Below are 15,833 nucleotides of genomic sequence, written 5' to 3'. Positions count from 1 at the left end.
TTCTCAGAGGGTTGTAGGGCTGGAGGAGGTTACAGAGAAAGGGAGGCGTGAGGCCATGGAGGAATTTGAACACAAGGATGAGAATTTATTTATTTATTGAGGTCGGATGATGGGCAAGCAAACAGCAGCATAGACTTTGGTCACTCAAAAAAAAGGAATGTCTGGTTCATAGGTGGTCAATCCTAGTTAAGATTATCGAAAAGGTGCACGGACTTTGAAAGCAGTAAAGGGCACATCGCACATTTAGAGAGTTCTATCAGACGGTATTGGCACTCTACACTGGACTGATAACATGTTTCCAGATACTGCAAAGCACTTTTGTTTTTAGTTTCATGACTCATCCACAGATAAAAGCTTGTGGGGGAGGGGAGACCAACATACTTTGTTGCTAAGGCAACAGCTAAAATAATATGTCAATAGGGTGGAAGTGGATGGAAAATTCGAACGGAATGAGCATGTTTGTACATTGTATTATAATTAGCGGAGTGGAGTTGCCTGAAACTTCCTAGTTTTTCTTTTGTTATTAGTAAAATGTGGAAAACAGCTCATTAATGAAGTGGAGAGCTGCCAGCTCAGCTCTAGTGAAAACAAGCAAAGGGTGGAGAGCTGCTTTGGAAGTGTCAAAACTCAGCAGCGGTAGGTACACTACATTTGGCCTCAGTGGTTGGGTAAATCAGGGTTCCAGCTCTGGAACACTGTCGCGTATGTGGTTGTCAAGTGAGGTCAGGATCAGAAAAGAAAACATTTTCCAAAAATTCTTTATTTAAAGGAGCATCACCACTCTTCCCATGAGTTATTGGACGAGCTGATCTCCTGAGACAGCCACTTCTGAAAATCCACCACATTGGTCACAGAGAAAGTTCTCCTTACAGTAGATGTGGTATCTGCTCCAGAGCTGACTTTTTCAGTGCAGATTTTGCAGGGGTGCTACACACACTTTATAAAAGATTATTTTTCCATGGTGATGCAATTGGTCGTGTGGTCGGTGGCATTCCATTGAGGATAATTCCCTTGTCTGCATGTGTACAATTACTGAGAAGGTTTGGCAAATAAAATAACCGTTAAAAACTATAAATCAGTAATAAAGAATTAATCTTTTATTTCTGTCCATGCTTTTCTTCCTTGAATATTTTTATTCAGTTAATGAGTTGACTGCACTGTGGAATTAACTTGGCTCAAGCTCGACAGTGCAATGCAGTCCAGTTAAGATCAACAGAGATATCACCGTATCATACTTATCAGCACTGAGTTGCACTCTAACAGAGGGTAATTTGAAGTCAATGGAAAGTAAAGTCGGGCGAGGTGTTAAACGGGCAGCCGATCTAATCCCATCAGCTTCCCGCCAGGCCGTGAGGTTAAAATCCTACCTCTGATGAGCTCTGAGTTGCTCCATTTCTGTTCACCTCTTCGCTATTTCTTCCTATTTATTTCTCTATGTAAGCAGGACCGAAGCCAATGCTTTAATTGTTTAATTCTAAAAGTATGAGTAGAAGCTTGTGGAAAAAATGCAATTAAATCTAATTATTGAAAATTAGGGATATAGTACACAGGGCCTCTGTCTCTCAGTGAATACCAGCTCCATCAGGCCTGCATTCAGGACTCTCCCACTGCCAGAGTTCCTCTCTCCAACATTCCTTGCTGTAACATTTTAAATGTCTTTTGAAGATTTATTTTTTGCCTTTTACATTTCTTCTGTGCATTCTCCACAGCATTTGACCTCCTCCGGCTGAGATGGAGAGAAGGATCCATGACTGGCACCAATCCCACACCATGGTTAGATGGTGGGAGTGTAACTGAAGCAGGATGAGTTGGACGATGTCCATCCTCCTCCTCCCTCAAGGGTGGAACACTGATTTTTGTGTGACCCTGCACCATGTAGTCTGGTTTAGAACTGACAAAACCCGTCTGACTAAGGCAAAAGATTCAGACTGAAATGCAGCCCTGGACTTCAAATTTATACCTTCCGGGTGGAAATCAGAAGTTGAATTTGGATGGCATTCCACAATTTTCGAGGGTGTGATATTCTCTTTTATCGCCAAGTGCCTTGGCTCAGAGGTAGCACTCTTACCTCTGAGGTAAAAGGTCATGGGTTCAAGCCACACTCCAGAGAGTTAAGCACATAATCTAAGCTGACACTTCATTGAGGTACTAAGGGAGTGCTGCACTGTCTTTCGGATGAAATATTAAATTGAGACCCCCACCTTCCCTCTGAGGTAAAGATCCCATGGCGCTATTCATAGATCAACAGAGAAGGTGACCTGTTGTCCTGGCCAGCATTAATCTCTCAACCAACATCACTAAAATAGATGATGTAGTCATTTATCTAATTTCTGTTTGTAGGATCTTGCTATGTGCAAATTGGTTTCTGTGTTTCCCTATGTTACAGCAGTGACTACACTTCAAAAATTATTTCATTGGCTGTGAAGTGATTTGGGATGCCCTGAGGTTGTGAAAAGCAGGTCCAGGGTGAACTATCTGCCCCTAGTCCTGCCTTGATGGGCCATCAGAAAATATCTGAAAGCAGCCCAGCGAAGACAACCCCAAGGCAGTTTTCAACCGTTACCCACTTGTTTCTCACCTGAAAAATGGGTGGCAGAGCCGAGATCTTCCACTGCCCCTTGGTCACCCAAGGCCCACCTGATGAGGGACTCTAAATAGGCGCACAATACGCCCGCTTTTTTTGGGTGGGAGGCTGTTTAAATATGCAAGTCAGAGCCCTACGCTGTTATAGGACTTCAATCGCAATTTTAAAGTACAAAATGGGCAAAAATACGTTGGCTCACTGTCAGCCCATGCACGCCCCCCTCCGGAATCGGCTGCCCTTACCACCAACACCCCCCCTGCCCCCAGGCCCGATCTGCCAGCCGGTTTCCCACCATCCCATAACTGTCGAGCAAAGCCAGCTGTATTCAAATGGGGAACTTTGCCATTCCATTTTCCTACCTTCTCTTTTGCCTCCAATCTCATTAACACTCCTGTTGACCCCAGAGACCACCTACACTGTTTATGATTAGAATTAACTTCTATCTGACAGCTTTCCTTTGAAAACACTGGATAGTAAACTCAACGCAGCTCACTGCTGAAATGGACTTGAAAAGATTCCACACTCCTCCCTCCAAATCTCTCAGCTAGGCCGACAATCAGTTGGTAGGGGAGTAGAAATATGATGCTCTTGGCTTCTGCTGTTCGCTTTAACTCTCAGGGATTGAGTTTTCTCATCTGGACAACACTCAGGTATTTGTAGTCACAGCTGTTTGATTAAAGGCCCCGTCCACCACCTGTCTCATTGAAGAAAAGGCAAAAGGGCATCGTCATCATATGTCAAACCAAGCACAACTGCATACGTCAGAAATTGCTTGTACCTCACAAGGTTTTCCAAACAAGCAGAAGAAACATTTTTCTTGCAGTAGGATCTTCATTTACATCACTTCATATAATGAGCAAAATGTTTTCAGGAGTGTCTCAAAAACCAAATGAATTCCCTACCACTGCTGGCAAGAACAGATTTGTCCAATTGTTTAACAAATAAAGCAATGATAATTATCAGTATTGTTGAGCTTATCCACGAATAAGTTTTTAGTTATCATTGGCTACTTTGTTTCACTTTCTCCCCTTCCTCTTTATGGTCTTCTTGCTCAATGCAGCGCCCACCGCCTGCTCCTAGACCAATCTGGCTCTATAACTGAGTACTAGAGTACACGTGTGAGCAATTGGAAGTGGCATTCCCTCTGATTTTCCTTCCATGTCATTGGGACATTCGTGGCTGGGGGTAATCACAGGCTCAAACTTGTACCCTCCCACTCCATAACATGGCATAACTGTTCGTGCACCAGGTCTGGGCCCAATATACTGCACTGTTACACTGGTCCTATTTATCGGCAGTTAGAATTCCAGTGGCATTTTCTTTTTAAAGAAATAAATTCATGCTTGATGAACCACAGAGCATCAAACTAATCCAATAAGGAATTCAGGAGGATTCTCACTCAGAGAGTGGTTAGAATGTGGAACCTGCTACCGCATGGAGTAGTTGAGGCAAATAGCTCAGATGCAATTAAGGGTAAGCTAGATAAGTACATGAGAGAGAAAGGAATAGAAGGATATGTTGCTAGGGCGAGATGAAGTAAGGTGGAAGGAGGCTCGTGTGAAGCGTAAATGCCAGCATGGACCTGTTGGGCCGAATGGCCTATCACTGTGCTGTAAATTTTATGTAATTCTATGTAAAGTGCTGGATAACACTGTTGTATTCATTGCAAGTACAGTAATGAGGCAATTTCAGTTAGTTTGATTCAGAGCTGGAAAATTCCTTTCATCAACCAGCCTGCTAGTTTGGCAAGGCTGCAAAAACAAAAAGAATCTCCTAGTGGGTAAGTAGTGTCAGGGATTTACCCTCCTTCTCCATTGCTACTTTGTTGTTGCATCTGGGTATTTGTGGTCATAACTTCTGCCTATCCCGCTGACTAGATCTCCAAGGTCATATTCCGTTGCTTTTTAAGATTAATCTCCTGAGGTTAATATTCAAACAACAGCTTCTGTGTGAGTTGAAGTTTAATTAGCAAGTTTAAAGTAGCCATTCTCAAAAGTGTGGAGCGTTTAAAACAATTTCCCAACATGGTTTTGGCCTTTTGAGAATAAACTGAAATGTAGATTTTTCACATTCTCCACTTCTGATATTTTACAACAGTGAAAATAGAAATTAGAAAATAGAAATGCCTGTACCTGTTTGTATGTTCAGCAAAAACTACCAGAGGGTACAAGTTGTTGAGTTTCAGGCTTTTTACTTCCTGCTGTTCTGCACTCACTCTACAATTAATTTGACCCCATGCTCTCTGTTCATATATTTTATCAAAGTCTGAAGGTGACCTATGCACATCGAGAATGGATGCAATGATCTCACTATTTTAAAGCACAGATTACCCATATGTTGATGCAACTCACAAATTAAACATCACTTCCAGTTCTTACCATTCACTGGTCCACTATAATTATTAAAGTAATGTCATCACACCCAAAATATTCAAATCATATAACTGTTATGTAACCTTTCCCATCTTAAAATTCTGCTATGATGCAAAATAAAAAATGAACTTGTCTAAAGGAGAGGAAAACACCCAGAATACATAAGGGATAAAAACAATGAGACTTTAGATCAGAAATCACTCAGACCAGTGAAAGTACCAATAATCTTTTTTGCTGAGTGTTCTCCAGCATTTCCTATTAGAATCTTTTTTACTTTGTTCTCGGGGTGTGAATTATATTGTAGTACTCAATTGCTGTCACCAGAGGGCATCAATAAGCTATGTAAATACACTTGCAATTTAGTGGTACTGAGTGCAACAGCACGAGAGTTTACAGTGAAATTCTCTGCAATTATAGACTTTAAAAATCTTAAACAACTGAAATTTTAAAAATCCTTTTTTTTTTACCTAAAATGATGAATCTGCAAAATCATGTGCCTCTGGGTGCAATCATACTGTCACTTTCATATTCATGTGTGCGTATCAATTCAAAAGTGGCAGTATAACCCAGGAGTCAGGTCTCAATCTGACTCCAGAATACGCTAAAGCCAAGAGATGTGAGAACTTCCTCCAGGAGGACATCTCACTGGCTGCAGCATAACTCCATCCGGGTGCAAAATAAGCACACTGCTCATTGGACCTCTTGGGCACTTCACTTTTCAATGCTTTTTAATGTGAAGAGCTAGCAGACAATCCCAACGTCATACTCCCAACATTAAGAATTAGCCAAGCCAAGCTCCTTTGTGGCTGGCTGTGGTGTAACCCGCAGCAATGTGTCGGATTCCACAGATACTGGCTTGAGACCAATAGCTGCAATAAATCTGCGGCCTTTATCAGGATAAAGATTACAGGAATGAAGTCAGACTGTGTTTATATTAGATGGTTAAATTATGCATAAAAATGTATGGCTTTTAAAGAGATAAACCTATTTCTGATACTCAGTAAACTCTGCATGAATAGTTCATGCCTACAAGCCTAGGTCTTGGTACCAGTTTTGCCCCTGACTGTTTTCTGGAAACTAAGACAAACTTCACAATTGTTTGGAGATTTGCCAGTCCTCAAATATTTGATGTTTGACCAACAGTTTAGTACCCCCCTGACACAATGAAGGAAAGGGGAAAGCTAATACCTGGGTCAGTGCGTGGAATGGAACTGTCAGCATTAAACTCAATGTAAATCCTCACAAACAGGAGAAGGGAAGATCCACTGGGTTTGCTGAGTGAGTCACAGCTCCACCAAAGGAGAAAGGAGATTGAATCGTGAGTCACATCAGCCATGTTCACGCGCCACCTAGTGGCCCAATCAAGAAAGGTATTGCTGGAAGTCTGGTTGCAGAGAGGCAACTGGGCAATGGTACGGGGTGGGTGGAGGCGGGGGGAGGTGCGGATGCAGGCAGCAGATTAGAAAGGAAAACCAAATAAAGGATCCCCTTTATTTAAGCCACAAGTTTACTGAACATATGCAGTGTGCAACCATTCAATCAGCAGCGTTTCCATTCTCTTGTTTGGGGAAACCCGCCTGATTTCCCTATTTAGTTCCCGCTGATACCAACAACCTCAGGAAGCGTCAGGAAAGGGGTGGTGATAGACCCTGGGACAGCAGTGGTTGATTTTAGGGAGAGGGCCTAATAACTGGTCTCCCCTCCCTCCATAAAGCCCCTCCCCCCAATCATTAACTATTGAAGGGCTCGCCTCAGTCCGAGGCCTTCAGTGAAAAATTTGATGCATTCCTTTGGATGCTTCTACCCCCTTAAAATGGGCTCTGTCCTCTTCTATCGCTGCAATGGGTGACCCTCCTCGGCAGCAGTGGGCTTCCTCTTGATGGTGGAGATCGCAGTGGACATCCTGGCCTGTACAAGTAATGAGGCCCAAGGAGAAAACTGGGCTGCTGTCATGGCGGGGGGAAATCCCACCCCTGCAGTGGGATTTGGACAATCCAGCCCTTGGTCCCGTCACAATACAGGAAGGAGACAGAATATGTCCCCCTACTACGACTTTCGCAGGGTTCCTTTCCATGTAGGTGAAGGTTAAAAAAGCTATTTTAATAACTCTTGCTCAAGCTGGCAGGAATGTGCAGTGTATGCACCCGACAGCAGCTCAGCCCATAGATTCAGTTCTATCTGCTGCCAAGTTAGTCGTTAGGGTACAATAAATAACACAGTAACACAACACCACATCTCTGCACAATGATGCTCTGAAACATTTTGATCCCACACTGATAGGGGCCTGGATTTTCCCGTCAGCAGTATTGTTGTCACTGACAGTAAAGCTGTTCCCGCCTACTCTGGGGAAAATCCCAGCCAATATCTGTGGAAATTTTTTTGTAAATGTTCTATAATAATTTTTCATCACAAGATTTCTTTTAAAGATCAAGCGATTGTTCAATTTGTGAGGCCCGTCTGGAACTGACATGCAACTGGATTAACCATCAATAACAAAACATTCTGCACATGAGAAGAAATGTCACATCATCCTGAAAGGGAGATATCTGTACACGTACTGGTGTTTCTCAGTTCTCATTTGTTCTCAAAGTTTATGCTTCAAAACTGCAGGTCAATGGTAACCTGAAAACAGGTTTTGTTTAAAGTTCTTACCTTCAGTGATATCATGAAAGAAAGAACAAACTTGCATTTATATAGCGCCTTTTAGGATCTCAGGATATCCCAAAGTGCTTCACAGCTAATGAAATACACTTGAAGTGTAGCAATGTAGAGAAACGCAGAAGCCAAATTGCATACAGTAAAGTCCCACAAACAGCAAGGAGATTAATGACCAGATAATCTGTTGGTAGTTGGATTGGTTGAGGAATAAATGTTGGCTAGGACACCAGGAGAACTCTCCTGCTCCTCTTTGAATAATGCCATGACATCTTTTACATCCAGGGGACAAACAGGACCTCAGTTTAATATCTCATCTCAAAGACGGCACCCCCCCTTCGGTACTGCACTGAAGTGTCAGCCTAAAATATCTGCTCAAGTCCCTGGAATGGGGCTTGAACATGCATCTGATGATTCAGTGGTGAGAATGCTACCTCTGAACCAAGGCCGACACCCACATATTTACCTCACAGTGTTCTCAGGGAATTCCACTCCCCATTCATCATTGACTGAAGGTCCTTTTACCTTGTGGATCAAGTAGCTGGTAGACTACGTTCAAAAAACCTTCATACGCTGAGGACCGAGATGAGGAAAAATGTCTTCACTCAGAGGGTTGTGAATCTTTGGAATTCTCTACCCCAGAGGGCTGTAGATGCTCAGTCATTGAGTATATTCAAGATCGAGATCGATGGATATTTGGACACTAAGGGAATCAAGGGATATGGGAACATGGCGGGAAAGTGGAGTTGAGATTGATGATCTGCCACGATCTTATTGAATGGCGGAGCAGGCTCGAAGGGCTGTATGGCCTACTCCTGCTCCTATTTCTAATGATCACCCAGTTTATATTGTGATTGCTTTCCATGCGCCACTTCCATAGTATGAAAGGTTACAGCCCCCACTCCACCCCCCCACCTCCGGCTTTCTAACTCCAACAAGGAACCAGATACCTTGGCTTTCTTTGCCCTGGCAATAAGGTCACACATAAAACGACCGTGGAGTGCAGGCTGGAGGGGTACAACACAAAATATCACCGTTCCAGTTCCGAATCATTGGACTGCAACTCTTTAATATAAAGTAAGTCCCCGTCTAGCAGGGTGGATGGCCCTCCTGTGCCTGAATTAAAGTAAGTAAAGAAGGTGGAGGGTTGGAGAGCGGCACGACATCCCCTCCCTTCCATATGAACCCCCCACCCGCACCTATTCCCACTGGATGGGCGGGGGGGGGGGTAGGGAGTGGGTTGAGGTTAAAATCTACCCCAATGTTTCTTCCTAATTGCTGTGAGAAATGCCATGGGAAATTGACGAGCAATGATATAAAATATTTTGAGGACACTGTCAGTCTTTTTTGCCAAATGCAAAAATGAAAACTAATCAGTTTATTGGAAAAGAAAAATATGAGTTCCAAAGTTTATGCAGTTATGGTGCTGTGAATTGTGATGTAAGGTTATTTTGTTTTTCTCTCCTCCCCTCGTCAACTTTGCAAAATAAGTTGGGGTACAGACTCCGAGGCACCAGCATGCCTTCAGTATCTCACCCAAGGGACCATTCTTCATGTGCGAACTTGAACAGTGAGTGTTGGCCGGCCACTTGTTCATGGGGCACTCTTCACCATTATAGCACAGTTAGGTGCAGAGCAGGGTTTATTTTTGGCATGGCTAAATTAAGTTGTAATGGAGATCCACCTGTGCTTTACCAACGAACTGAGAATAAATGCAGTTCAATCTGAAGGGCGAGACTGTAGGTCAAGTCCTTTGCCTAGCCTGATAACATTAATTACCTGGTACAATACAGCCTGAGTCCGACATTACCAATCAAGGATTGTTCGAGCCATTGTGTTACTTTTCTGGTCGTTTACAGCTTTCAAAAATTGTTATCCAGGTTCAAGCTGACACAATGAAGTGAGTGATTGTCTCATACTCCATCATCTCAAGACTTAATCAGGCCTGAGGTTTTTAAATCGACTTGGAATGCACAGTATTCAGCTAATCCATGGGTTATCAGGTTTATATCCAGCGGGTATTGGATTTCTGAATTTTTCTGCAATCGTTGATGACGTACATGATTTAAAAATCTGCCGTAATAGAATGATTTTACTTTGGGTAGCTGACACTGTATTGGAAGTTAAGACAGTGAGTCTCCAGGAGAGTGTCAATATTTCCCACAGTACTTGTGTAGGGTTGCCAACCCTCCAGGATTGTCCTGGAATTTCCGGGAATTGAAGGTTAATCTCCAGGTCACTGCTGCAAGCAACCCAGGAGAAAAAATCATGGGGGCATGAAAAAAAATTGTGTCTTTTCAATTACTTTGAACATTTTCATTTATTATTTGTAAAGATATTGGAGATGGGGAAAAAGGGTTGTTTGACTAACAGTCAAGATAAATCCAATTGGACAACAAAGAATCTGTTCACTTTCCAATTCGCCGAGGGAGGGCAGTGTGCCCAGAGGATGAACCAATGGTGGGAGTGTGGGGGCAGGAAGGTTTGAGGCAGGAGGTTATGTGATGAAACCTCCAGGAACACGCCCAACCAGAGTTGGCAACCCTGAACTTGTGGGAGCTCCAAACTGAAAACCGTTAAGCTAGCCTGAACAATACATTATCAAATACTACGACTGAATAGCTTTTATAGGATTTTTGTCACACAAACCAACTTCCTTTGCTTTAATATTGCATTTTGTATCTTGCAGGATGAAACACCAATGCCTACGAAACTGAGCCTTGGTAAATCTATAAAAGAACATCTGAAAGCACCAGAGGAAAGTGAAGAAGGAAAAGAACTCGTGATCAATGAGAACCAACCTGAAGGTGAAACAATCTCACTCTCCTCTGATGAAGAGGTGGAACTAGAAGTCATTGAAGAGGAAACAACAGCAGTCCGCCTGAAAAGAAGAAGCATGAAGCGTATGGATGACTTCAAGAAAGCATTCTCCAAGGAATCAGTGGAAAAGGCTAAGCAAAGGACAAAGGAAAATCTGCAGAAGACCAGACTGAGAACAAAGGAGAATATGGAGAAGACCAGACAAGCGACCAAGGAAAATTTGGAAAAGACAAAGCATTCATTTGAAAAGAAAATGAACAAGCTTGGCAACAAGATAGTGACACAAGAAAGGAAAGAGAAGTTGAAGGACTCAAGATCAAGGCTGAGGAAGTCCTTTACACCAGATCATCAAAAAACGGCAAGGTGTAGGACAACCATCTACAGAATTCCACCATTTACATTTTTGGTTAAGAAGATGAGAGATGGGGATGTGGTGGTGCAGGAGGTGGAGATGATGGAAGGTCAGGGAGAGGAACAGATTATGGAAGATGAAGACAACACTGAGCTCCTTATTGAAGAAATCCCTGAGGAATCACTGGAGGAAGATAGAGATACAGAGGAGACTGAACTCCTTCTGCTTCAGAAAAGGGGAATTGAGTAATGACTTTATTTAGTGGAAGTGACGTCATGTGGCTCTTGCTAGTTGGCTAAGGCAACTGAACAGAAATGGAGGAGTGAAAAATTTTTGGAATAGTTGATTATAAAGTACAAATAAATTAAGAATGCGTGTTGTACAACATTGTAATCCTCTAGTCTTAGTTATTCCAAGGACTTGTTGCCAGTGAGCATTGCTTTGATAAGGTAAAGCAAGCTGTCTGTCCCCTCACCACTAAAATACAAAGCAAGATTCCATTTCCAAATCATTTCAATTTGAAGAAACAGCCTTCTAAAAATGTACTCGTGGCTTTTTAATTTAAATTATGACCACGTTAAATAATAATCAAACGTGAGGGGGATCAATCTTGTTTTAAGAAATAAGTGGGTGAGCAATATTAATGCTCGCTTTCCAAACTGATATGAAAGTTGTAATAATGGGGATTCTTACTGTTTGTACAATTATTTTTTGCACTGGAGAAGCTTGTATATAATGAAAGGTTTTAAAGGAAAAGAGATTTTTGAATTATTATGAAGGTTAATACAGATGATTATCAGCCGTATTGTTTTTTTCCTTTTGGAGTTCTTAATCTTATTTTGTTGATTAATTTTCCCAAAAAACATAAGGCATGATATTGTGCTGGCCAGCTTTATCAAACAATTACAAACTTAATCTTACAAACATTCATAAAACCTAATGCAAAGTGAGATGCTACTTTGTTATTTGCCTTGTTTTCTTGTTAACAACAGATATTATTAGTTCCAGTACAACATTGCCATCCAGAACTAAATCATCAAGCAGCAACACAGAATACAGTGCAGCTCAATAGCCTTTCTAACCTGAGTTTTGATGGCACTAGCTTATGGTAGCAGTACGGACAAGGTTTTGTGTGATACAACACAGGCCAGGGAAAAGGCAAAATGCACCTTGTTACTAGCAAGGAGTAGACTTGGTGCAGTCAGGATGTGAAAAGAAGGCCAGAGAATGGGGAATGATTCAGTGCTAGATGATTACTGTGCATCACATTGCTATGGCAATGGAATTGTTAAAAGTAGAATGAAATGTTGCTCTTGCCAACGAGTGAGAACAAGAGGCCTTGTTTGACGTCAATGTTTTTGTCTATATAAAATGAAATGTCTTCTGCATTCATCACATAGCTGGCGTATCAATTACTTGACCTATCTTACCTTTGCAGTTTTGTGTAATTTGCTTTTATACACAGTAACCACAGTAACAGGCAGAGATGTAACGCATTGCATGATACAGGCATTAAAACTGCATTACTATTGTATAATAATAATTCATTTTAAGAATTTATATACATTATTACACCAATTTGCTGTAGCAGCTGCTTATAAATCATAGAAGTTAGTTGATGATTTGTGTAAGTCACCTTTTGAACTCTGCAAAGGAGTTTTTGCACCATATCCAAATACTTTTAAACTAACAGTTTCTTCAGTATATAATTTTACAGAAAAAAGTCCTACACTACAGTTCTTTAATTACATTCAATAATATTCAATTTTATGTTTTTTGCATCTATCTCGAATATATTAAAAATCTTATCTGCAAGTACAGTCACCTTTTTGCCATTATAAATTCCTAATTTCTAATGGAAACAGCTGCTGTAAACTTGTCATGCTGTAATTACATCCTCCTGCCAGTAGAAGTGCTGTAGCATCACCATTGGTTGGAGGGTCGAATCACTACACGACAAATTTACATAGGCAGTGCCCATTAAAAAAGCAGACAGAGGAATTTATAATGGAAATATAAAAATAAAGACAAATTGTATAACTTTAAAATGATGATTGAATTACATCTGTGTGTCCTGATCCAATTCTCCCCGCCTTTTAATCCTGCTTCACCTAAAGGCCATACTTGGTCTCGACTGTCCATGTGCAACACCATGGGAGATCGAAAAGTAATATTTTAGAAACCAATATTGGAAATAAGGCATAAATAATCTTTCAGTCCTGAAAGGGTTGATGGCCTTGGAATTACACTGTGTGATATTAGCATATGAATTCTTAACATATTTGTATAAAATTTTGTTTTCTGCTATTTTAATGGAGTAGTTAATTTGTTTAAAGTAAGTGGGTTATTGTCTCTGTTCAACAGCAGATAAAGGGATTTCACACATATGTAGTAAGTGCTTGTAGCTAATATTGCACAATGTAATTTCAAGGTTGATATTCCAAATGTTGGTTTAGCTTGGATTCCATAAACAGACATCTCTGCTGATATTCAATGGTATTTGGAAATATGCAGTTCCAATATTTTGGAATCATATATTTTGCTACTTGTAAATAATAAACATGTTCCAAACAAATAGGAGCAATTTTAACTTAACCCGCCCATTGGGAAAGAGACAAGATCTGGTGCAATGTTGGTTTTACATTCCTCCCAATTTTATTCTCCATTGGAGTCAGTGGAGACCAATATTGAGTGGGGTGTAAAACCAGTGTTCCACCCAGTCCCATGGGTTTCCCGCCCAGTGAGTATCCCCTCATATTTGAGAAATTGACCAGAAATAAATCATTTATGTGAGATCTCAATGCTTTCTGACAGTTGGAAACAGTGTAATGTCGTAAGAGCATGAAACATTTTAGGAATAGGAAAAGGCCATTAGACCCAACATGTCCCATCTCGATAAGTCAACCCCACCTACCTGCCTTCTCACCATATGCCTCAATCCCTTCTCTCCAGAAGCTTACCTAATTGTCTCTTCGTCCCATCTATACTGTTTGTTTCAATGGCCTTTGCTGTTCCGCAGTACATGTTACATGTTCCTTTGCCCATTTTCTGTCAGCATGCAACACTCTTATTTGCAGTGATGCTTCTTTGTGCTTTGATACCTCATTGAATCTCACAGCTCCCTGTTTAAAATAAGATTAGATTTATGGGATCTAGGTTGCAATTTTGGTTCAATGCCATCATGTCTGACTGACAAAGGGAGTGTTGCAGTGTAAAGAGGTTGTCCTGTGTGTGCAATAAATATCTTTTCAGCAAAATATAAATTTCCAAAATCTATATTTCCACCAAGTGACTATTTTAGTCTGAATGTAAACCAGTAAATGGATAACATATATGTGGGTTTGGTAAAGTATATGACTGTATCCTGGAGATCAGCATGAAGTAAGAAAGCAAAAAACATATATCTGTATTTAGGAAAAATAGAAAAAAGCAGAATTGATATTTAGCTTACAATTTTTTCAATACAGCAACAGTGTTTATGAATATACATTATGCAGCAGACTTTAAATATTTGCCTTCTATATACTGTATTTTCATTGTAGGCAAATGCTTAACAATTCATAATAAAAACAATCTAGTATACAAGAGGTCATTGTTTGTGGACTTGTATTATTCCTTTGTGCTGAGGGGTCAAGAATAATACCATCAACACACACACAGCATGAGATAAAAGAGCTACCATCTAATATAGGACCTTACATTGTAACTCTGCAATGTTCTGCTTATATATATATATATATATATATATTTATTATTACACCCTTTTTTAAAGTTGGCGGCTTTTCTCCAAATTTTCTCTCCTTCACTCCTGAGGACACTGACTCGCACTGAGGTGCAATTCCACACTTTCCAGTTCCTACCCAAATTACCCAAAAGCAGCCACAAATTCCTACAAGCATGTAAAAATTCATAAAACATGTAGAAGGATAAGCAGCCGTGAGGTGCAGGTTACTTAGTGTGGATAAGGTTTATAATGGCAGCCAATACTATATATTAGCGCATAGATAATGCTCTTTTCATAATCAGACACCACCACTATAGGATGATGCTTTCTAAAGGACTTTATTATAAGGATTCTGATAGAATTAAAAGTGGTACCACTTGGGCGGCAGGCTCAGGCAGCCCATTGAAGAAAGTGCCAAGCACCATACCAGAAAATGAGACATAGGATTGATCCCCCATTCTGCTGAGATCCTGATCTGCTGTATGGAGGCACTGACAAGAAACCAGGTACATCCCGACAACTTGGAGGAGACATCAGAGAGAGTTATCACTCGGCCAGTCCGTTATGTCTCCCAGTACCCAGCTGAAGAGCATCATTGATGGAGGCCTCAAGGCAGATCAACAAACACAGGATGCAGCCAGAAAGAGTGGACAAAACAGGGGAAAGTATTACAAAGTGATTTCCTCATAAAATGATCATTAAAAACTAAAAAAAAGTGGTACAACATGTAACCCAACTAAAATTGCCAATAATGCTGATAGCTCTTTTCTCCAATTGGGAAATTGAAGTTATTGCCTTATGCTTCAATCAATTCTCTGTGCCATATCCCAGCATAAAAACTGTTGAAAATTGTAGTACAATAATATTAAATACACCAATGGTAGCAGTCTCAAACTGTACAATGTATGTGACTCCAAGTGTAGTTTTATTACACTGAATAGCACCATTGGGTTTTGTCAAATGGTCCAGTATAATACTCCAGTGGATCAACGCATTCCACACTGACAGTTCATATCCATTTAATGTAATGACTGATGAGTATAAATAATGGATCCCAACTAACAACTGCACTGAACCTGGACTGATCATTTACTCCTCTCAGGAGAACAGCATATTACAGGAAAACATATGGCTCTAAAATGTGAAGAGTAAAGATCGACAGAGCAGATGGGGCCAGAGAAACGATGCAGCAGTGCATTAATGCCCTTTTTTGATGAGAGACTCAACTGACAAAAACTAGAAAGAAATAATCAGTTTTTACACTGCACAGGGCTAATCTATCGATGAGTTTAGATTCCTCTGTGCTCAGCACTGCCGGGTCCCTCT

At 40.9% G+C, this 15,833-nt stretch overlaps 1 protein-coding gene across 1 annotated transcript in view; it reads left to right on the top strand.

Annotated features, from left to right (window-relative positions):
* cavin1b (caveolae associated protein 1b) overlaps positions 1 to 14,370 on the top strand; it is a 52,425-nt gene extending 38,055 nt beyond the window's left edge. The window contains exon 2 of the mRNA XM_067968894.1: positions 10,301 to 14,370. Coding sequence (XP_067824995.1) covers positions 10,301 to 11,032 — 732 coding nt within the window. The 3' untranslated portion in view covers positions 11,033 to 14,370. The remainder of the gene's footprint in view (positions 1 to 10,300) is intronic.
* Positions 14,371 to 15,833: the final 1,463 nt, after the last annotated feature.

Source organism: Heptranchias perlo, chromosome 30 (genome assembly GCF_035084215.1).
Source record: "Heptranchias perlo isolate sHepPer1 chromosome 30, sHepPer1.hap1, whole genome shotgun sequence".
Lineage (NCBI taxonomy): Eukaryota > Metazoa > Chordata > Chondrichthyes > Hexanchiformes > Hexanchidae > Heptranchias > Heptranchias perlo.
The sequence above is the reverse complement of the archived record's forward strand: the minus strand, read 5'-3'. Positions and strand labels throughout refer to the sequence as shown.